Source organism: Antrostomus carolinensis, unplaced genomic scaffold (genome assembly GCF_000700745.2).
Source record: "Antrostomus carolinensis isolate BGI_N321 unplaced genomic scaffold, ASM70074v2 scaffold18151, whole genome shotgun sequence".
Lineage (NCBI taxonomy): Eukaryota > Metazoa > Chordata > Aves > Caprimulgiformes > Caprimulgidae > Antrostomus > Antrostomus carolinensis.
Window position 1 is genome coordinate 18361 of NW_010293699.1, and position 24834 is coordinate 43194.

Genomic DNA, 24834 nt, shown 5'->3' on the forward strand with positions numbered 1-24834 from the left:
AAGCAGTCCCAGAGTGTTTGGTCATCTGATCTGTATTTATCATGGGAAAGAACAGAAATGATAGTAAGGCAAATGTTATCAAGATTAATACATGGCATATCTGAAAACTTTCTATTAAGATTATTTTGGGGACATAGGAGGTACTTTAGACTTTCGTACAACAAAATGGATAGCAACCTTCTAACATAGAGAAATTAACGTGTTTAACTTCATCTGTAACACCCTTTCTTTTTGAAAAAGTTTTCATTACGACCTGTACGAATACACACTGTGAAGACAAAAAAATTCCCCAAACCAAAAATAAAACCCCAAACTCTATATTCCTTTTATGACCTAGGTTTTTATAATTTCTATCACAATACAGAAACCTGAAATCCCTGCATGCAATTAAAAAAAAAAAAAATCTTTCAGTCCATTCATTGAGGTGAGCAAATACTTATCAGCTCACATGATGACATGTTTGCAGCTGACTGGTACCTACTCCTTTCAACCCAAAGATTAATTCAAATTAAAAAAAAAAAAGTAGGTATTTTTTTAAATGCTGATGGAATGTATCAAGTGTTCCAGGTTGGCAGGTGACATCTTGTCATTGCACCATCAAGCAGAAAAACACATTTTTGCAAGTGGGTATAAAGTTGACTGTTAGCTATAGACCCATCTAGGCCACTTGATATATAAAATAGTGGTCTGCCTCTTCTCACCAATCATGTGGAGCTTTAGTTCTAGTTAAAACAGTTTGTCAATCCCAGATAAGATCACCTAACTTCTGTAATAGCATAACAATTTTGATAGTATTGCTAGAAATTTTTAATCAAGGCCCTGGTGAAATCCTGGACTGACCCTTGTATTCTGAAATTTAAAAAACCCTGCAGCCCATTTGCTTTATGTTTGCTTTTTTGATTACACAAATGTAAGAATATTTGTCGAGGAAAAAACAGCTGGTCTGCCCTCTGCTGTTTCTGTTTGTCTTCCAAGAAACACACTGATTTTTACATGAATTCAGAAGACAATCTATGCATGTATACTATCATTCAGATAAGCTAGTCCAGACGATTACTTAGTTGTCAGCGGCAAAACTGTGTCCTCTGCAATCTATGGCTGAGCACACTTTCTCATAGCAATAGTTGTGTTTTTTGGTTGGTGTTGCTTCACTCACCTCAGGCTCTGTAACTGTAATAGGGCTATCCCTTGCAAATACTTCCGTTGATTCCCTCCAAATGCAGTCTGCAGTCACTTTGAAGCTGTAATTGTGACATTTTGGCCTAATCACTTGTGTTGTGTTGTTGAAAATCTGACGGCTGTTTGAAGTAGCAATTTTGATTTTCAGTGCAGCATCGACTCGATCCACTACAGTGTAAGTACCTATACTTCCATCATCAAATCCAATAATAATATTTAAATGTCTCTGTGAGAGTGCAAGGAAAGTGGGAGTTTTATAAAGAGAACAGGCACCGATGTTTTTGCCATCCGCTAGCCTCATTACTATTAAACTAGAGACCGCGCCATTGTCATCATCTTCTTCACTGCGAAAACAGATGTACACAAGATAGCGGCCATCCCGAGACAGCCTCTGCCGCCAGATGACACCTGGACCGTGAAGCACACGAAGTTTTCCACTGTATAAATCAAGCACATTGATGTTCTCATCACCACGGGTTATAATTCCTAGCTTCCCATTTGGGGACATTTCAAAGTCTTCCAAATTTTTTAAGAAATTGGTAGGCAATTGCACGCGCCTGCAGATGACTTCCTCTGTTAGGCTCCAGATGTTCACAGTTTCAGTAGATGTTATAAATACTATAATATCTGGGCAGTCTGGTATCAGTTTAATATCCACAATGCTTGCACCGTCATCACAGCAAAATTTCTTGGTTATACTGCCTGTCCAGAGACTCACTGCCAACACTTTATTCTTTGCCATTCCGACTACGAATGTATTTGCAGTTGTTATAAATGCATTCTGTAAGGCAACTAAAATATTGCAAACCCTATGTCCTGTAGCCAGTCGCCAAACTCTGGATGCATTTTGCTCACAGAGAGAGACTACAAATTGATCGTTATGAGTAATCATTAGCTCTGAGATTTTTTGTCCATTAATACGAAAGATATTTTCGCCACTGACAGTGTGCCATACATACTGGCTGCATTTATCATCTGATGTAACCATCATCTCTCCAGAAGAGGTCAGCACACAGTTTTCAACGATACCTTCATGCTTGAACACGGCTTCAATGAATCCAGTGCTGAAGTTCCACTTATGGACAGAATCTGATCCATCTAATGTGTATATTAATTCCCCTCTGGCTGGCAACACCAGTCTTTGGATAGGCTTGCCAGATTTGTCAATATTGGACATAGCAGTTATGATGTCTATATCCCAAATAGAAAGGACACCACTGGTGGATAAGGATAGCAGCATGTTATGATGATTTGATTTAATTAGCCTGACTATAGTTCCTGAGATTTCCTGTAAGCTTGCCATACACTGTCCCGTATCTCTTCTCCAAACAAAAATGGCTGAGGTATTTTCCATTGAAGCAATTATACAGTTGCCATTTTTGGACAACACGGCAGATATAAAGCGCTCATTGTGTTTAGCTCTAAACTTTTCAGCCACCTTCCACACGTGAGTGTCAAGAAGTTCAATGCTGAGAGCCTTACAAATTAAAATTGCACTTTGGTCTTCAGAAAGCTCTATGCTGACAACTTCACTGTCTTCTCTCCTGCAGTCAAAGTCATCCGTAAGCTGGGGATTTGCGATTTCCTCCGTATTCCAAACAGAGAGGCTACCCTCATTGTCCACCATCACCATTTCTTGGGCTGTGTCCAGAATGAGAAGGAATTTCACAAATCCACCGGAAAACTCAGAGGTCACGGTGGCCAGCTTCTCTCCGCTGCCCAAGTGAAAAATGGTTGCAGTGTTCAAATGCTGTCCGCAGAAAGCATAAACTCCGTCTGGAGAACACTGCACACAGGTGACTTCGTACCAGCAGTGGAAGTGATAGAGAGGCCAACCATATAGCAGATCTATTACAGTAACGTCTTTGCTGGCCTCCAGCCAAGCAAGCGCATGGTTGACTGATAACGTAAATCCATTTATAAAACTGGAGCCCCCCCCAATTCCACAGTGTTTTGACCCCTTAATTTCTACCTCAGACAGAAGACAGGAATTTATGTTATCATATATCAAAAGAGTGTTTTTTGTTGTAGCCACTACAAGATACTTTTCATCACTAGTAAGCTTCATTCCTAGGATAACAGATGGAGCTGTTGTAATCTGCCTTAGTAGCTGGCGGGTCTCTACATCCCAAGTGCTGATGGAGCCATTTTCTAAAGCAGCAATAATTGTGCTGGGATTAAAAGTAGGCAAAATCTCAGTGACGTGCATGCAGCTGGATGACAGCGGCAGGCGCTCGGGGCTATAAGTCACATCCATGGAGGAATGCAAAGGTACAATAGAGCAGTACTTGGGTCCGTCCTTGTCACATTCTAAGAGAAGATGTCTGAGTTTGGGCAATGAACTTACTACTGGGAGAAGCCTCTGCTGCAATTCAGCGGAGAGCGAACCTGGGTATTTTACTACTTTGAACTTTATACTGCGGAGGGTACTGGCCAGAAATTTCAGCTCCTTTTCCTGTGAGCAGGTGTAAGCCAGTTCTATGTCAGAAAGTGCTTTATCAAACTGCCCTATTCTAATCATGGTGTACAGCCAGCTGAAGTTCATAATGACTCCGTACAGAAGATCATCTGTTCTTCCAGATCTTGTCAAGTGATGAATAAGCTCTGTCATTTTTCTGTGATTGATAAAAAAGATATCAGGCTCTAATGGATTACACTGAAAGACCCATGGCTGATCAGGTGCCTGCCTGTCAAAAGCAGTCTGATCCGTGCAGTGCCTTTCATCCTCGTTCATGCCTCTACCGTCAGGGTCAGGACAACCATTGAGATATTGGTCATTGTTGTAAAAAGGTTTTCTTCGTCCACCTGACCAAACACCAAGGAAATACTCTGCCATGACTGTATGCATTTCATGTAAATCTTCTTCATTGTGCAGGTACAATTTCTGGGCAATTAGTTGCAAGTGCCTATTTGCCCAAAGAAGAAGCGTTACATTTTTCACATGTCGCTCTATCAAGTACCCCTGTAAGCCCTCCTTAAGCCTTGCAATGTATATGTATGGAATTCTCAGTGGGTTACTTTCTCTGACACTCTCACTCAGTTCATACATAACACTGTTGTCAAGGGCTAAAATATCTTCCAGTTCCATTTCACTCAGGCCAGATTTGGACATAGTGATGTAGCCAAGTGCTCTTGACAATAGTCTTGATCCACATTTGTTTTCCAGTGACCAAAACAACTGCTCTATGCTTTCATGGACAGTGACACAGAGGGAGGACTCATCCACATCTTTGTGAGATCTCCAGTTCCTGACCTCTCTGAAGGTTAAGTTCACAAACATAGGCAGTGTGCACTTGGAGAATGCTTCATTGACATAGATTTGTTGCCCTGATGTTACTTTTCTTTTAACTCTCAGCAGCTGATGTTTCAGTACTTGGCTACACATCTTTCTGTCCCTTGCAGTCAATTCAATGTAGTTGTCTTCTTCATGAATAAGGCACCTCAGTTTTTGCAGGATCCCATGCTTGTTTGGCAGTGTTGACAAAATTATCCGTACTGAACGGGGAAGGTGAATGGGAAGCCACCAGAGCTTTCTACCATCGTCACTATCTGTTAGCTGTTCTAGGGCATCAAATATAATCACCAGTGGCCTGTGGAATGAAGACTCATTCAAGAGATTGATGAACAAGTCCCGAAGGTCATGTATCTTTTTTGGGTAACTTTGTACGAGGCAGCGATAGTTGACTGCTAATTGTTCACAAATGCTTTGAAGTATATTCTTCAGATCTGTACTTGTTTCGGTGGATCCCAAAAATCTTATAACTACCACAGGGTCAGAATCTGGTCCCATCTCTTCTTGCAACCAGGAATAGGACTAGAATATAGAGCATAATTTAGTTAATATCTAAATGAAGCACAGTAACAAAGTTTATAAATAGTGATTGCCTATATATAAATAAATATTTTAAAATGTTACTGGTTGAATGGAAATACTTTCACTGGCAGAGTTGTTACTGGTTGAATGGAAAGGGTGGTTTGATTTATGGGTACCGAATGAAATCATATCATATGTCATCTTTGTTTAGCACAGGTAATATCCCAAAACACTATGACCCAGATCCATAAAAAGGCTTATGTCTAACAGGACATGAGTAGAATGTAGTCCATAAGTCCCAGGGCACTCTTTGTCTCTGTGTCTCACTTCTGAAAGTCAATAGGTAGATTGTCTCATTAATAACCTTCCTTAGACACTAAGCAATGTCATCCTTGGCCAGGCAGACCAGCTTGCCACCTAAACTTGTTTAACACTGATTCCCAGCTGAGTATAAATGCATGCCCTGATGGTTTTGGAGAGCAGAGTACAGATTGCCCTTTATTAGCAGGTTACCATGATTTCTGGACCACAGAACTACGTCCTATCTTGGTGTGCCTGCGACTTTTGCTCTTACACACTGCCATAAGGGGTGAGAAGTATCTCTTGCTCTTTTTTTGGTTAGCATACTCTAAGCAAGTGATGAATGTGGCTATAAATCATCTCTGTGCAGGTAACTACACTCAGTTCTCTTACTCTCTAAGTCTTGTCACCTCACTTTATTACCAAATTTTTAAAAGAAAAGCGTAACTACTCTCTCTAGGTTAACTTATGAACTCAGATCTGAAACGAGATCTTGAGTTGCAAATCCCAATTTCATATATGCAACTATTGTGAATCTATAGGAAGTTACATTTGGGAAGGTTGCAGGATTTTAAACATTACTGTTCCCATCTCCATTTCCTTCTGGCTGATTCAGCTGTTTCCCAGCCCACAGTGCTAAATTCTCTGAGCACCCTGCAGGGAACTCAAAGTTGTGACTCCCAGCTGGAGAATTAGGCTTAGAGATGCCACCTTGGTCTTTTTCTGCATCTGGTCCTGCCTTGCACAAAGTGTTTCACTCATCTCCCTGGAGTACTCAGCTCAATGACTTAAACTGCATATGTCGAACAAATTAGTATAGGTATATTTGCAGGTTATTACAGACAGATTTGTAGCAAGTGTATTTGTAACAAGTGTATCAGACTAATTCCAGAGTAATTTCTAATGAGAACATAAGATGGCATGACTTAGAAAGACATGTTGTATTTATGAATAAGACTAAAAACAGCATACGATGTTTAGATGGTTCCAGATTCATAGGACGTCAGTGGAACAAGAGGGAAAGAGATTCTTCTAAAATACGTGGTGTTAATTAAAAAATATATTGACTCCTATTAGGTTTTTAAGAGCTCTGATAAAGTATTTTTGTTTTGACTAAGCACACAGACATAGTTATTATTGAAAGGTATTTTTCTGAATACGTGTACATTAATATGCAGAATATACTTTTTATTATTTTTATTTTCTATATTGAGGGCTGATATCAGATCTGTTGACAAAACTAGGTTGGCCCTTACACACTAATACTCCTAACATCAACATATTATGTAAAGTATTTACTTACCTTCTTCGCCACTTCAGCTAATAAAAGAGTTTTCCCTGTGCATGGTCCTCCGTATATGATAAGAGGGTTAATGTGACCTATTTTGCTGGGTAGAACGTACTTGTGAACTATGTTTAATGCCTCACATCTATATTCATAAAAAGTGGAGTACGTTTTACATAGTGATGAGTGTTGAAGAACTTCATCGTATAGCAAGTCTGTCTCGGTGTCAAAATTTTGCTGCACTGTTGCTTGGATTATATCAATCATGTCTTCATAGAACTGTTTACCAAGTCCTTCGATGTAATGGTTCTCCACTTCTTGGGAGTAGCCCAGTTTCATGTCACAGTGAGTGACGGACGTGTACACTCTCAGATTGGACGATGCGACGATGGTAGGAATGAATTCATCCCTGAGCTTGATCAGTTTCTCATGGGCTTCGGGATCTCGTAGAAACTTCCCGGCTGTATGTACCACATCCATGTATTTTCCCATCTCTGGAATTTTAACGAAACGCTCAATGTTGGCAATCTTCCGAATGTAGCAAACACACTTCTTTAGAAAAGCTGGCGTTTGTTTACCCAAGGCAAAATCAAGTTCATCTTCAATAGCTGAGGATGAAAAGAGACACAGAGACTCTGTTAACTTTTCTTTATAAACATTTTGAGAACATCCCCCACCCCCAACCCCAGACTCTTAAATTATCGCATGTGTTTTCTGAAAAAAAAAAGAAAAAGCACAGAAAAATTACTGGGTGCTTTTGTATGGGTTTAGGTCTCAAGCAAGTGCAATGAACATTTTTTTTCTCTTCAATTATATGAGAAATGGCAACAGAAATATGTTTTTGAGTTTGTGGAAAGGTTGACAGAAAAGATAATAAATGAATACATAGAAATAGTTAGTCTGAACTTTACCAGAGGAAAGATATCTCTTTGCTTGGCTGTGTTTCATTTTTCCTTTCTCATACAGCAATTTCACAGCAGTCTTAAAAATCTTCTTAATCTCTTCTGATATATCTTGCCATTTGTTCTCATTCATAGAGTTTGAAGAAGAGTCCATCTTTTAAAAATACCCATAGTTAAACAGCAGCTGTAATACACACATCTACAACTTCAGAAAGTACAAGTCTAATAATCAAGGTCATAAATAACACGGTAACAGAGGAAGACATACGCTAAAAAGAAGTAAGAGTTCAACTTTTTATACTGCAGATAATAATAATGTATTCCGTTTTAGAATTAAAAAAGTTAACTACTTTGAGTATTCTCTGAATTCCTACTGGAGGCAGCTAATGCAATATTTAATAAAGCAGCAGTAATACTGCTAAAATTATCACTCCTTTAATGAGAAGCAATAATAAAAATAATAATAATTTATTATTATTATTATTATTATTTAAACTTGTATCTCAAACCTGAAAATTAGGTTCCTGTTACCTGTAATTAAGCACCTCATATTAGCTACCATATTTGAAAAATATGGCATTATATCTGACATCACTTTCATTCATTCATTGCTATAGTAACAGTAATCTTACTGTCATCAGAGATGGACTCTAATATGAATTCACTAATCATTTCAGATGGCATCTTGTAGATGCCACGATGGAGGTTTCTCTAAGGCAGCTGGTAGTCACTGCTGCATTTCTTACTGCAGGTGAAATGTTTAAGGGGTCTTTGGTTTTCCTGGAAGGTGTAATAGGAAAAAAAAACAGCCTCCACGAGAAGCTCCCTAGCAACTCTTTCTTGACACATTCAGACCTGTGTATCTTTTATTACTTTCTGTAAGGTTATGAGATGTAACTCTGTGTTAGCTTTAAGTTACGCACACCTTTTTACTAACAACTTCTGTGTACCAGTAGCTTGAGGAAAGGTACAAAGTTTTAATAACAACAAAGCCAAGCTTTATTCAAAGGGACACTGTGGGCATAAAGAAAACAATGCAAAGATACAAAATTTGCTTTCTCCCTTGTGATCAGAACTTTAGAATTAGCCATATTATACTGTCTTCAACTCATTAAAACTCTTTCCATTTCTATGTTCTTCATGTTTTCAATGTTTTTTCATGCAACAGAGAAAACATTCTGCTACATGGTAAGTGAATGCAGTATAATGTTTTAATTTAATTTTCTTGTATAGTACAGTATGCACTCAAAATGCAGTGAATACTCTGTTAAGAACTGTACTTCTTGTGCACTGAAATCTGTCCTTGGGTATACAGGATGTAGGAGGGTAGAACTGAGTGCTGGGTAATATACAATTTTTATTGTCATCAATTAAAGACAAATGCCTGTTTTAAAAATTATAATTAACAGTGTTAAAAAATCTTCTGTTAGAATATTGAAAATCCTGAAAGGAGGTGTAGCGAGGTGGGTGCTGGTCTCTTCTTCCAAGCAACATGTGATAGAACAAGAGGAAATGGCCTCAAATTGCACCAAGGGAAGTAGGAGATATTAGGAGAAACTTCTTCACCAAAAGGGTTGTCAAGCATTGGAACAGGCTGCCCAGGGAAGTGGTTGAGTCATCATCCCTGGAGGTACTTTAAAGATGTATAGATGTGCTGCTGAGGGACAAAGTTTGGGGGTGGACTTGGCAGCGCTAGGTTTATGGTTGTAGTCAATGATCTTAAAGGTCTTTTCCAACCAAAATGATTCTATGATTCTAACACAGTTAATAAGTTAAATGTATGAGATCTGACTCGGAACAGCACTAAGCACTTGTTTGACTGTTAAAGAGCTTTCTGGTATGGAGATAGAAGGGAAAATGTGTATTTCCTCTGCAAATCCTGTTCATTGATATCTAGCAAAAGCACAGTACCAGGGCAGGTAGCTCTCCCTATTCCAACATCAGGGAAAGGAAGAGAAATCTGTACAACTGTCCTACTAGCCCCAACAGGTCATGAATGACTACAATCCACTTGCTATAGCTGTTATCAGAGAGTGCATCGAGGCAGGAGTCGTGCATAACCTGTCGTGTTCCTTGGTGTTTCACAGCTGTTCCCTTCACCGTGTATGGGAAAGGAGCATCACAGCACCAGTTGCTCAGGTGTAGACAGGGCTGTAGAAGCTAATGCAGAGACAGCCGCAAATGCCTGGCCCTGGGGACTGCCCACCACTGTAATTGATAGAGGAGAATCTTGTAAGGAGGTGACTTTGACTTACTGTATTCTGGTAGTTCTTCAGCATTTCAGACTTTGGTCTGAGGTAATACGCTGGTGGCACCGCATTCTCATCCCTGCAGTACCACTCTTCTAAAATCCTTGTCTCTAGCTTGGCCTCTACAGCAGCATCCAGGATCATTTCAAATTCTGCTGACTCAACTTCCCCTGGAATTCGGATGTTCCCGTACTTCTCTCCCAATAGGCCCTGTGTATTTGCAGAAAAGTAGGGATTAAATTTTTCTTTTTAGTTATGCAAAAAATAAAGGTAGTAATAGTCTAATGACTTTGAAATTACTAGGAAGGGAAACGGGTACAGTGTAAGATGAATTACTATACTGAGCTGCATCCTACTATGATGACTTGATAAAATTTCAAGTAGATGCATTGTCTTTCTTAATATCAACTAGTAATAAAAATACAAAGGCATTCAAAAGCAGAAATTAAAAAATACCAAATATTCTTTCTTAGCACAGTATCAGCTCATGTACAATTGATTCCCATTAGTCACAGGTTGGCATTAAGCTCACATGCAAAAGTGAATGTGGAAATCTTTTTCTCTGGACTCAGGATAAGGATGCATCTCTGGATTCTTTACCTCTTGGCTTTATTCATTGTCTCCACAATAATGGAACAGAAGATTTTATGTTTTGTTTAATGAAAATTCACATGATGTTATGTATAGCTCATATTGGTATTATTAAAAATGTGGCTTATACCAGCAATACCAAGGATCAATGTTGCAAAACCACAATGTTGCTTTGCTGTCTCATATTCCCTCGTTGCAAAGATGTTCAATGTCTTTGCCCCTGTAGCTGTCCACTGAATGAACAGTGGGGCAAGGGAAAACAGTTTTGATCAAATAGCAAATAGAAAGATAAATTTTAGTACTTAGATGCACATATTTTAGTACTTAGATGCACAAATTTTAGTACTTAGATGCACATATTTTGTATACAGGCAAAGGCTGGTGACAGTCAGTTCTTAAACTGTGGCACAGGAGATTTTTCACCTTCAGAGGTGAGGACTAAAACATTGGTTGTGATGGTCTGACTACATTTTTTAAAAATTATTTCCACAGTTTGCTGTCCATAAAGATTTTATTGAAAAAAAAAAAAGGGAAAAACTGTATAGATTATAGAGTTGCAGATGTTCCTGCATTATTTTGATGAAATTTTATAAATCTGCAATAATCAACTTAATTCTACATTCAAATCTTGGTCCACCAAAGTCAATAAGAACTCTCGCTTCCTTTCAAGTAGGATTTTTTCTTCCTTTCCTCATTTAAATGTATTCAGTAAATATTTTGAGTTAATGAGGAGGAATACTTAATGTGGAGAGGAACGATATCAGCATCTTGATTTGAATCAGAAAGATCTCTTAGTACAGTAATGCTAATGCAAATACAGTAGTACTCTAAAAATGTAAATTACCTTATTTGTAAATAATAAAAATCTAAATATTCATTATTTTTAAAGCACTCATCATAATGAGAAGATGTTTTAAACTTTTCCAGCTGTAACTGAATCCTGAAAATCAATAACTGATGATGATGATGACGCCTGCTTTACTGATTATAAAAGTGTGAAACTGCAGACCCCTTTTCTGAATCCAGTTGTGTTGGCAGAAGGTACTCAAGTGGCTCATCATGCTAGATGCTATAGCCTCAGAGCAGAGACGTCAGAGCAGTACATGTGAACACTTCCTAAACTTTTTCAGGCAAAACCACCTCAGTTAGCTCAGACCACAGTTCACATTGTGCAAACGAACCTGGCAGTTCCCTGGAGCAGACTAGGAAGAGCTCACATGAACTCCAGTGCTGCCTCTGATGGAGAGCAGTCGACACTGCTCCAGCAGAGGAGTAATGACAAAGAGCTGATGGACAGGAACAAGTCAATGTCTGTCCACTGCTTAGAAGAAAGGAAGAAATGTAGGAATAGTGATAGTTCATATAGTCCAGTTTTCAGTCTCTGACAAGTCCCAGCACCCAAATCCTTCAGGAAGCTGCTCCAATAGAGAGGCATTAGGGGAAAGATGAGTCTGCCTGGCTGCCCATTCATATCTCACAGTAGCTTAATTCAGGGTGCACATCAAGGAGTCAGGAGAAAGGAACAGATGTGTTCAGTAAATAGAATTAAATAATAATAATTTTAATGAAATGATCCAGTATTTTTATTATATGAATTTATTTTTTCTATGTGATCATTCTAACTAGTAGCTCCCTTCATAGAGAGAGCTATGTTGCTTCAAATAATGAGATAACTGGGGAAAATGTCTCAGTTTTTACTGTTTTGATCAATTAATAGAGCCCTAGAATTTTGGAATTCTGAAGCTGCAGAGGTTAAACAAAATATAATATTATTTTCCTTCTTTATAAAAGTGAGGTTAATAACTTGTATCATGCTGAATTGCAAGCCTTTGCACATGTAGAAATCTCATAAATTTCTCTCAGAGGAGCTTTGCTATGCAAATTTTGCAATGACCTTGTACAGTGATTATTACTTGAAATTCATTAGGCTACACTTTTTCTGAATTTAAGTCCAGTGGATTCAATAGACACTTGCCCAAGCACAGATCAGTAGCTGGGCCCTTCATTAACCATACTAAAATGTCAACATGAAAATGTCTGGGTTTAATGTACTGCATTTAATCAACTAAATTTGTTTTGGAATTATTCTGTGTACTCTTCTGCTTCTCTGGTACAGTTTATGCTGTTCTCTCTCCACTCTACTATAGGTAAATAACAAAAGGCAGTACTTTAAAAATGAAAGATGGATGTTTTTTTTCTTGTATCTTATCTGTCATTGCAACAGACATTATGTAAATAATCCTGTGTTAGGGATCATCCTCCTGGCTACTAGAGCAAAACACAATAAAAAAGAACTTTGATGTGACCAGAATACTAGAATCACTGTAGATGACTGTATCACAAGCTTCCAAATAAAACAGAGGCCTATTCAAGTTCAAATACTATTTGAAAGCCTTCACATTTTTAAAAATCAAATGTTAAAAAATAGAGGACATACATTTATCATGATGTACCTTGGTGCTATAGTTGGCATTGCTAATATTTTGCTAGAAGTCTAGCATTAGATGAGGGATATAGAAGAGGAATCACACAGACAAAAGAGTGTCCTCCATTAGGGATGAGCATCCATGAACCTTAATAAAGAACTAAATAAGCCTTGTATCATTTTGCTTTGACATATTTCTCCTCTTGTTTGGTTGTGGTTTATGGAAAAGTTTTAAGGTTAGTCTTAAAAGATGACACATCCATAGTGCTAGGAAGAAAAGGAATGAGGAAGTGTGGAGGAAAGAGAAGTCTGAGCAAATATACATTGCACTGCAAGGTGAAAACTGAGTCAAGCTTGTTACTGTAGACATCTAGTGTTTAGGAGAGCCTGGAGCTAACAGCTCTACTAAGAAAGGAACGCATCAGTTGAACATGATGTAAGGATCTAAATGTGCTGAAACATTTAGTCTTAGAACGTAAAAAGTGAACCGTGGCAAAAAGGAAGCTGCGGAGGTCACACCAGCACCTCACTGCCACATATTTTTTCCCTGAGAACTGCTCAGGGAACAGCAGGCAGCATGGTGCCGAACAGTCTTCTGTAACTGTGCCCACTGCACACCAGAAAACTATTGTAGGGACTGTGGCAGAAGTCCCTTCATACAAGCTGCATGAGTTGGCCAGGCTCAGAGCACACCTCTGAAACTGGGCTGTGTTTGATTCAGGAAAACTGCTTCACGTGGCTGGTGTGAGCAAGGACTCCATGTAGCCAAAGCTTAGGCATTTCTGCAATTAAAGCAAAGTTAAGGAGCAGCTGGACAGAGATTCTGAGGACACCTGTGGCACCTACTTGGTGAATATGTGCATTTAGAAGGACAATTAAATGAGTTAGTGTCTTTGATGTGCTAATACAGTAGAATTGACAAATAAACAAAGAGAAATATAAATAGGAAAGGATAGGGAATAAAAAGAACAGAATTGGAATGAAGAAGGGAATTGATTACACAAGTAGAACCAGCAAATTGTAAATACTGTGCTGCGCAGGTCTGTCATTTAGAGCAGGGCAATCCCAGGCACTGCACTGCACTTGTATTGCTCTCAGTGCCCCAAAAGAAGTTCGCTGAGGTTCTGGTATTAGTACCTGGCCCTGGGTAGGCATTTGAAGGATATTATGGTAAAAAGCTTTATGTAGTAGTGTCCTGGTTTTTGCTGGGATAGGATTAATTTTCTTCTTAGTAGCTAGAAAGCACTGTGTTTTGGTTTCAGTGGAGATTGTTATGAGAAGAAATGTCGATAAATACAAGGACACTGTGCTTGGGCAGTTTCCAAGAGAGGGACTGGAAGAGAGGAGTGGAGAAGAAAAGTGTAGTAGTTAGTAAAACCAGAATTGACAGTTGGATATACCAATAAGATATTCCATATCATATTATATCATGTTCAGTATATTATTATTTCAGAAGGAACTTCTTTACGGTGAGGGTGACAGAGCACTGGAACAGGCTGCCCAGGGAGGTTGTGGAGTCTCCTTCTCTGGAGACATTCAAAACCCGCCTGGCTTGGGTAGTTTCCAAGAACAGAGGACTGGCAGTGGGGAGTGGAGAAGAAAAGCGTAGTAGTTAGTAAAACCCAGAATTGACAGCTGGATATGCCAATAAGATATTCCATATCATATTATGTCATGTTCATTGTATTAACCAGGGCTGACCGGAACGGGGGGGGATTCTCTTGGGAATCACGCAGACTCGTTTTTCCAGGATTGCAATTTCGGTTTCAAGGTTCCTTTTCACTCCTCCGGGATCGTTATCAGCAGGTGGTGAGCAATTGTACTCTGCATCACTCATATATATATATATATATAGTTGTTATCATTATTACTCTTATTATTCTTATTATTTTAATTTTATTTTTAATCTAAGTATTAAATTGTTTTTATCTCAACCTACAAGTCTCCTTACCTTTACCCCTCCGATTCTCTCCCCATTCCCTGGGTGAGGGGGAAAGGAGGCGGGTGGGGAGGGAGGCTGTGAGTGGCTGTGTCTTGTTTGGCTGCCAGCAAAGTTAAACTATCACAAGTAGAAAACTCTTCATGGAGTCATTCCTGTGCTTTCTGCTAGCTCCAGATTAGCCTCAGTCTACAGCCCAGTTTCACTGGCTATTTAACTGGGGTATTGAAACACAACTTCTTTTCCTTTTTCTGGAGGGGACAAAAGTAACTGACACTGTTTTTCTAAAGGACTGTGATAGGACACCCCAATGCTGGCAGCAGGAGGCATACTGAATAAATACACTGTTCTCTACTGAGAGACTGATGCTTGAATGCTGAGTTACGTCACATAAACACACCAGGTTCCTGGGGAACAGTTCTTCACCTAAATACACCTTCCTCCAGATGCACTGCATGTTTTTCATTAACAGTGGTCACTAGTTAAGAAAACAAACAAAAAACCCCCCAAACCAATAAAAAAACCCTAAGGACTATAAACAGACCATGTGTTTGCTGGAACCTTAATAAACTATTTGTTGTAAGGCTACATGACAGCCTTAGGATGGGTGCATTTGCATGCACAGGCTGTGGAAACTACATCTTCTCATGTTTAGACACAGAGGTGAGGCTTGGAGGTATCTCCTTCTAACTGGTACCAGGGAATAGCTACCTGCCCTCCATTCTGTTGGTTATGGTCGTCATGGTTAAATTTATATCTGGCTGTATAAGTGTAGTCTATCAGAGTACCACAAAACCATTCAAACCTTTAGAGGTTTAAATGAGAAACTCTAAACTGCACTTTTACTCCAGGAGCTTGAGTGTCTGAACTGCATCCAGACAGATGCAGCAGCCTCTGAAAATATCTACCCCCCTCTCCATATTCCCTATATATTCAAGTAAATGCAAATTTCTTCATAGAAAAATGAAGAAAAATGAAGCAACAGCATTGAAAGAAAATATAATTTCTTACAATCTTAATGTTTTTTCATACTAAGTCTGCAAATAAGAATACTGTTATTTCAGAGCTTTATGAAAAATATCACATTACAGCACTGTACTGTAACTTAAAACTTCACTTTGTGGTAACAACATTGCAGCATTTTGATGGTTATTATAGGAAATTATTTTTAAAGGGAACATCAATGTTTACACTATGTTCAATACCAAAAGACAGTTTATATGCAGACTTGTGAATAAAAATCTCCCACCTGATGAGTCATTTTCCTTTAATAGTAAAACAACAAATTAAAGATTCATTAGATTGAAGGTGATTGAACTGTTTTAAGCTACCAGGCTGGCAAACATGTATAAAACCCTCAGCAACCATTTGTATCTAACAAAACTTTATAGAATTAACACAGAGCAACCTCAGCAGTAGTCTTGTTAGCTTTGTTGAGCCTGAGGCTGAAGTTACTATTAAATGAAGATTAAAAACGTAACTGTTTAGATCCAGATAGGAAGTATTCTTCCCTCTGATCTTCTTGGTGTGGAAAGATATTAAAATTATAGGCACAGTCACAACAATGACCAAAAGGAAGAAATTAACCAGATACGGATTTGATCTTGATATGATAGATTCATAGTGCATCTCATGTAATTAGTTCAGACATCATCACTAAAATGTTCATGAACCCTAATACCATACCTTTTATTAACAGAGAACAAGTTGAAATTTTAGATATATTTAATTCCAAGTAAGATACTTAGTGGTAATTTTAATAAAAATAAACTGTCAAATAACAGCAAGTTATATTAATTATTGATTGGTTTCATTAATATTTTTTAAGTATGTTAACATCTGCAAATCAATTTGAAAAGTCAGATATGTAAGTTTTGTGAAGTGATTTCAGATACTTAAGAGCAACATTTTTTTGCTGTTTTGCCAACACAGAAAGCTTCAAATTAATTGAAAATACAGTTTTGTAGCTGGTGAATGATCTGATCCAATGATCTCTTGCTGAGCTCAATGGGATCAGTCCTACCACTTCTACTTCTTGGTATTTGTGAAGTTCCACATATGACAGTGAAGCACATACATATGTCTTCTCTGCCTGTTCTCAGAGCAGTCCTGCATTGCCAGCTTTTGGAAGAATAAGCATCAAGAAGTCATATTTGAAGGAATTAAATCTAACCACAATTGATTTTTTAACCCAAGATACCTCTGAGTGTCAAGATCTAAGCTCCTTTTAAATGATTTGTTTTTGCAAGATCAGTGAGGGATTAGGAAGTATTACTGTCCCCATTTGACAGAGGAAGTAGGCGCAGGGAATTAAGCCTGGGCCGGGATTCAGAGCTGTGGCAGGTATGCAGTGGTTAGCTGTAACTGGGTAGTGGAAGTAGTTGTTCCTAATTTTCAGCCCGGTCCTTCTTACAGAAACTACTCAACTACTAAAGGAGGAAAGTCTTGGCCACTCATGAATTAGGTCTTGAGTGACTCACATTTCAGCCTGCTAAATTAATGTGAGCTTAAACTGAGATCACTTATTCAAAGTAGAACATCTCCATTAGAAGAAAGAGTATCGCACATTACTGAAGACGCAGCGAGTGCTTCATGCTCTGGGCTGAAAATTGTCTGCAGGCACCCAATATCAGCATTCAGGTGCCACTGAGATGCACCAAGTGGTTCTTCAGCAGCTGCTTGACTTGTAGGGACTTAAGCGCTGCCTTGGGATGTTGTTTTTCATCTGTTGCCAAGGGTTGGGAAATGCTGCTCCCACTGATGTCCCAGAGGTGTCCTTCTACCATCCTCAAGGGAACTGTGGATTTCAGTCTGGTAGAAACTCATGCATGAGTTCTACTAGTTCCTACCAGGAGGCCTCAGGCAGAAAACCAGTGAAGAGCAGGATGTAGCTAGTGGGTCATAATCTAAAGCAAGGCAAGTAATGAGGGAGCTCACCTATGGAGCAAGAGGCCTGTTTTAAAATCTCTCCTGAACTGGAAGGACACATCTGTGGTCACCAGGTATGTACCCTACTCATCAGGCTTCTTGGCATCAATAATGGGGCAACAGTAGCATGTCAAAACTGCTGCCAGCGCAGCTCCTCTCTGTCTACGAAATCACATAGCTTTGTATAAGTAACTGAATATTAATCGTAGCAGGAACATGAACCTTCTCTTTCCACAGTTTGCATGAATGGCCTAATCAAGGGCTACAAAGTCAGTCCTCTGGATGGTCTCTCCTGTGGTCACTTGCTCTTCACTGCCTTCTGTGAATCCTGCGGTTAGAGATCTAATTCACTGCCTTCTGTGAATCCTGCGGTTAGAGATCTAACTCCTTGCTTCCTCATCCTGTGCTTCTAGGTTTCCTCCCTCTTGTAGTTAAATCTTTTTTATGAAATAAAAACTTTTTTCCTCTTGAAAGCCATACATTTCAGTCAAATAGCCATTTTACTCAGAGAAATACGGTTTTTGCACTACTGCTTACTGTAATGTTATTATACTTACTGATAAAAAGTGTTACTCAGAAACAGATCAGACTGCTACAGACAAAAGACACATAAAGAAAAATACAAGTGAAAGATTGACATATCTATTTAACTTCAGTAAGACATCAAATTTCTTATAAATGTTTTGTCTAAAAAGCATACTTATTATAAACAGATGCTAATACCATCAATTTCTTTCAATTGATATATGTGTATGTTCAAATTGAAGATAGAATCAATTCAACGGAACTACAAAAAATGATCCATTGTTTTCAAACCTTATTTTTTATATGTATACTGGCTACATTCTATATTCTGTCTTTCATGTAGAGTTTGGATGTGCCAACACTATACTTGCATGTGCAAACCTGCCTCGGTGGCACATTTCAAGTCAGGGAAGACACGCAGAATTTGTAACTTGTAGGTGTATTTAACCTCCTGCTCTGCAGAAATGTGGGTTTAACTAACGTAACCAAATATACAGGGAAATCACATCTTCAAAATCTGGAACATATGGTCAGGATACCAATTTTTACGGGCCTTTCATTGAACAACCCATTCAAAGATACCAAGTACAACTATAGGTCTTTTTGGTTTGTTACCAGTAGATGGTAACTTTATTGTAACAGTATCCATAAGTAGAAATTACTTATTCAATATAAGATATTCAGGCACAGCCAGAGACATTTTTGGGAAAAAAAAACCCAACCCAAAATAAGAGGATTAGCTGGAACCTTGTTTCTGATAAATAAATATGATTTGAATTTAACCAAGAATTTACTGCCAGAAACAAATAGAAAATAATGTCCTATATTATTTTTTTTTAATCCTTAAGTCAATAATATCTAATTCTTCTCAACTCAAAGCAAAAATGCTAATGGTTAAACAACAGTGAATCATCTGAACTGAACCTAGAAAAGTATATTTACTTAAATTTATTTGAAATGCACTAATTATTTCAGTAAGAAGAAAAACAAATATATGAATTAATTGAAAATCTCAATGGAGTGTATATGTTAACTGCTTGTTTGGGTAAACTCCAAACCAGTGAACTGAACTGAAGTGAACAACTGAAACCAAGATGGAGAAGGCTGTCGTAAGGCACTTCATCTAAACCAAGTTTTAGGAAACTGGAGTTCCAGATTAGCTGGTGCCCAAGAGATGTCTTGAAAATAGCTGCTTCCACCCCCTTTTTTTCCTTCTAGCTGCAATGCAGTACAGTGTGAGGGCCTCCTGATACATGCCCAGAGAGAATATTCTTCAATTAAATACATTTTACTGCTTTTATTGCCTATTCACGGTAGTGATCAAAGGACAAAATTTATGTTGCATTGGAATTAAGTCTTTCAAAAATACTTCCACTAGAAACCTTAAATATGAAAAAAAGGCCAAAAAACTTGTAACCTGTAATTTCTAGGATGTACAGGTCAAAGTGCCTTCAGAACAGCATTTTTCATCTACTGCCAGCAGTTGTAAGGCAGCACAACTTAGCAGACAGAACATCAGAGTGGGTGCAGAACTCTTAAATCTTTCCACTTTTGCTTCAGCTCAGTATGGAAACTGGTAACTTCCTGATGCTTTTCCCACTGCCTATCTATAAAATGAGGCTAATGATAGCTTGCAAAAAAAGCATTTCTATTTTGAGTGTTTATATGCAAAGGATCTTTTGTATTTATGTATCAGCAGGGATGGGACTGTTGCTTTGCATTTTTTGTCCTGTTTATTTTTTAAGGGAAAAATGGTACCATAGAGCAGTATCAAATATTTTCATTTGATTTTTCTCCATACCTATGTGGTAATAATAGTGTTTACACCTCAGTCCTTTGGTTGAAGCTTATGGGTAAATAGATTTAGTTTTAGAATTTTAGCTGACTGTTCAAAACATAACAAATATAATTTTTAATTGAAGTCATTGAAGTGAGTAGAAAACTGAAGGCATAATAATGACATTTCTGTGCTGAGAAATATAATTCTGTTTTTTTCATCTGCTTGGATAGGCATTTATGTTGGCTGGCTTGAGAAATGTTGCTGTGCATTGTTTTACAGAGCCATGCCCTGATTTCTCTCTTCCTTCTTCCCCTGGAGGTGCTCCAGAAGTACGCTGGGGGGCTATAGGTATTTCAGAAACTTGAGATGGGTATTGGTTTCAGTGCCAGGAAAAACTAAAAAGGGCTGTTCAACTACCTTGTAAGAAAACTGACTGGAATTGAGACTGGAAGGAAGAGATTAAGTCTTTTGCTGTCAGTAATGTTCCTGATGTAAGCTGTAAGAAGAAAATGACGGTGGAATTACTTGATGCTTAACCTGTCTTTCAGAAAATTAAAGCAAGCAGCTGAATCCAGCTGTAAATGAAGCAATTCCCTCAACTCTGAACTTCACCCACAGTGCAATGTTTTTAAATCTCAAAGTTCTTCCCTAGCGGTAGGGATACGAAACAATGATGAGTAATTTCTCAGGACATAGTGGGTAGGAGCTAACAGTCCATCATGCAGAGTGAATGTGCTTCCTCAGAAGAAATTAATGACCTACTTCCTTAAACACTCTGCTTCATCAGAACTCTCCTTTCTCCTGGCTGTTAAAGTATAAATGGTCTTCTTCCACATTCTTTCTCCTACCTTCTACATGATCTTGAAGCACCAGTTTAGTTCATTTTGTTGCCTTTTCCTTCACTGTTTGTCACTGCTGGGTCTTTGATCTCCCTGCAAATGGGTGCAGGCGAGAAAATCAGTCAAAAAGAATAAAATTAGGAAAGAGGTCTGTGAATAAAGGTAGGGTAGAGGAAGGACTGAGGAAGTTTTGCCTACCTCTGTCTATAGCTTTGAGCTGCTCGCTCAATCCACTTCTCCTCCAAACAAATACATCATTCTCACTTTGCTTTTTTTCTGAAATTGGGTGGGAGATTTCCTGACAAGCATGTACATTTTTCCTCTCACATAAAGCTCAGGACCTTACAGGTAACTCCTACTGCAGTCCAGACTCCTGTCAACTCTCTGACAGGTCCTGTAACACTTTGTAATGCTAGAGCTGAGTAGAAAAACAAACTACAAGGGCTAGGTTCAATAAAAAACTTTAGCTAGACTTTAGCTAGGTTTAATAAAAGATTTTATTGACTCCAGATTGGAGTCAATAACCTTGTCTGTGGAAATCACTGCCTTTCCTACAGGGAGTGGGAAATGAACCTTTCCTGGAAACAGCAAGGAGATCAATCTTGTCTTTTAGAGGAGGGCATGGTGGTGTAACCTCCCCTGCTTTATAAAATGATCACAAAGCAGGGAGGAACTGTGAAGGGGTTTGAAATCCTGTCTTGCATCTCACAAATGAAGGCTGGCTAATGGAGAAAAGCTTCTTCTACTGTTGCTGTTTAATGTGCCTTTCTGAGCATCCAGGGATACAGGCATCATGGAACCAGAAATGAAGAAGATACTCTGAGCCTATCAGTGTAGTCAGCTGGGAGGACAGAGCACTGGCTTCTGGGCCCCAACCCCATGAGTTAAAAACCAGGACTCTTCTGCATCCTTGCTGCCCTCTTTGGTGTACTTCATATGTAAGAAAGGATGCTGCCTCATGCTGCACCTATGCACCCTGTAAAAAGAAGGGGCCATATCTTTGTTTTATGGGAAATATGATCTTGATAGTGTTTATCGAAAGGAGGGCTGCTTAGTTTCTACATTCCCATTTTGGGATGGCATTTAAGTGATAAATGATGAGCCAAAGACCTTAGATTAAGGTAATGTTGAGAATAGCAAGAAGAGATGAATTAGGCACCTAAGGGATTAACAGAGAGGCATCTAGTCTGCAGTCACCACCAAAGTTGCAGCAACTGAGGAGGGCTTTTTAGGACTGCAAAACCTATCCAAATCCTACTGTAAGAACATACACACACTCTTTATTGGAAATAGACCTATCTATTTAGGCTTTTCTGTAACATAATGAAGCCGTGTTTCTCAGTGACATATATAGCCATAGAAAGTGTTAATGAGCATTATCAGAGGCAGAGATCACTGATGGCATAATAGAGTTTTTAAAACCCTTCCTGACTTAAGGAAAACTGAAGCTAGTTGTAACATGAAATGAGATTTCGCTGGAAATTTATTTTTGCAGTTTTTCCCCTTGTTATTAGAGCTAAACAGATTGGTGTTCATTGAGTCTACAAATGAAAAGCTAATTTTGTAACAAAATGTCAAGAAAAGGATTTTACAACTTGCATAGAATAATACAGTCCTCATGAGCCTAGTATGACCCATGACTGTATAGTGAAGCACCTAAAACACCATCAATAACATGTTTTGCACAGATATAAAATAAATGAAAGCCCAAAGGCAAATTTTTAGTGTGAGGGTCTAGCAGATTATAATGCCACCTCTCTACAGCACCCAGAATTTTGTGTTTATCACAGTATGCAAAACAAGCAGCATAATGTAACATCAAATCTGCTTTGCAAGTACAATGGCCTATATTATTTGACTAGTTGCTGGATTTTGATGGTTTTTATTTGATTTCTGTATCCTTATGTGCCAATTGTAATGAAACATTCTTTTCTCCAAGCCAGCTGGCATAGGCTTCATGGCTGTTATTTGGGACAGTTGGTGGCTGGTACTCTCTGAACAGATAGTTTATCAATCTAGTCCTTCAAAGATGAAAAGAAATCATTAGATAATTCCTTGCATAAGAAGAGACACATATAGAAAGGGTATAATTTAACAATGCTACCAGTATGATGGCCCGGTAAACTTAAGACCGATGTGGAACTACCAGTCCCTTCTGTATGTTCTTAAATTATCTGCCTGTGTTCCCTACTTTTCAGATGCTTGGAGGGGAAGAACCATTTTTTCTGGTTTATTAAAATATTATAAATTTGTAGGAAGACAGAAAGGACAGTAGCAGGATGAAAGGAACTAATTCCTATGAAAGGAACTAATAGTCTAAACTGTAATAACAGTTAAGGAGAGAAAGAAAAATGTGGACGGAATCTTCAAAAAGCTGAACCGAAGGAAAATGACTAAAGCAAGCACTGTGATAACAGAGATTAAAGCTTTCCTTGGCTTCATAAACCACACCCTTTACACACTTGACAAAGATTGTGGCTGATGAAGATTAGCATTACTTGAAGTATCCAGAGTGTCAACAATCTTTACATTTAGTTCACATAACCAAATATTACAATGAGAATGTTAACTCTAATAATTTAATTTATATTAAATATAAATCCATCTTTTAATAAAGCCACCTTCAGAACTGCATATTTCAAAAACTATTGTTCTTCAATACTACCCAATATTAGTTTTCCATTTATAATATAGATGGAAAAAACCACCTTTATAAATCCTCTTAGCTTTCACTTACCATACTTCTTCAAGAATGGCATAGATACCTTACCTATAGTAGCTTTGTATTGGGCTATCTTCATGCCTTTTCTAATACTAATTTTTAACTAAAAGGTAATCAGACCTAAAATTAATGGTTAAGTGTACAAGCACTAAATACTAAATACTGCCTGCAGGTAATAGGTCAAGTTATTAGCTAAATGTTTAAAAATTCTGCAGCCAATCCCTATGAGAAATGAATGAAATATTGCAAAGAACATCAGGTCATAATACTTCTCTCAATAAAAACACTATCTTGCCTATGCCATACAATGGCATGACTGAGAGGCAGTATGTGGCCAGGTGATGCAGTTTTTCCAGCCATGAGTAGCACTACTATTCAAGATTCTTTTAAAACAGTTTTAAACATTAAAGTAATTTATACACTATGCAAAACAGTTAACAAGAAAAGAACATGTAGTTTACTTATATTTGCAGTCTCCATGTTTAGGATTTCAGCCCCCCCACCCCCAACCACACTTCTGCAGAACAGCCATCTGTTACATCTAGTTATATCTAGCTAATTACAATAATACCTCAGAAGGTGGTTTGGTAAAGCTCTTGCGGGTCAAGAGAAAATAAATCTCAAAAATCTCATGCAGCCTATTTCTTCCTCTATAAATTACACATAGAATGATGGAAATTTGAGTTCATGCTAATCTTGTTCTCACTAATACGGTAATTTAGATTAAATATAATACTTAACCCTTCTGGAAGGCAGCACCAAAAATTCTATTTATGTCAAGAAAAAGAAATACAATGACTTAGCAGAAAATATGTACAGTCTTCTGACTGTCGGCTGAAAATGCAAGCTATTTTAAGACTACATCAAAAATCATGCAGTTTCTATGTTCCGTGGGAAAGCTGCCTGATGAATCTTGTAGTTAATTTCAATGGATTATGTTTAAAAAATGGGTAAGCATTTTTAGACCCTAGATTGTAGATTTAGAGAATCAGAGATGATTCACAGGAAAATACATTCCCAGCTCTAAAGCAGATCGAGGAACTCACTTACAAGAGCTTAATCATAATATCACCTCATGCTTGATTCCACTCTGTGTGTATGTATGTGTGTTGTTCAGAGACAAACAACATGGAAAGGGATATACATCCTTTGCCTGTTAGTCTGGAGGCTGTGGAAGAAGACCAAGGCTTGCTGAGGAGACAGTTGCATACTGTGTCTTTAAAATTTAATAACTTTTGGTATTCTGAAGGATTTAAAAAAATATACAGAGCTCTACTTTGACATTCACAGAAAAAAACCCTTCCTGTTGGCCAAGTCCATCTAAAACAAGATTAGTGTCTGCAGACATACACTGCA

At 38.2% G+C, this 24834-nt stretch overlaps 1 protein-coding gene across 1 annotated transcript in view; it reads right to left on the bottom strand.

Annotated features, from left to right (window-relative positions):
* Positions 1 to 421: 421 nt before the first annotated feature.
* Positions 422 to 24834, bottom strand: part of NWD2 (NACHT and WD repeat domain containing 2) — a 36970-nt gene continuing 12557 nt past the window's right edge. The window contains exons 4-7 of the mRNA XM_029087317.1: positions 9736 to 9939; positions 7490 to 7634; positions 6597 to 7186; positions 422 to 4993 (exon numbers count right to left, since the gene is read on the bottom strand). Of these exons, the coding sequence (XP_028943150.1) occupies positions 1058 to 4993; positions 6597 to 7186; positions 7490 to 7634; positions 9736 to 9939 (4875 nt within the window). The 3' untranslated portion in view covers positions 422 to 1057. The remainder of the gene's footprint in view (positions 4994 to 6596; positions 7187 to 7489; positions 7635 to 9735; positions 9940 to 24834) is intronic.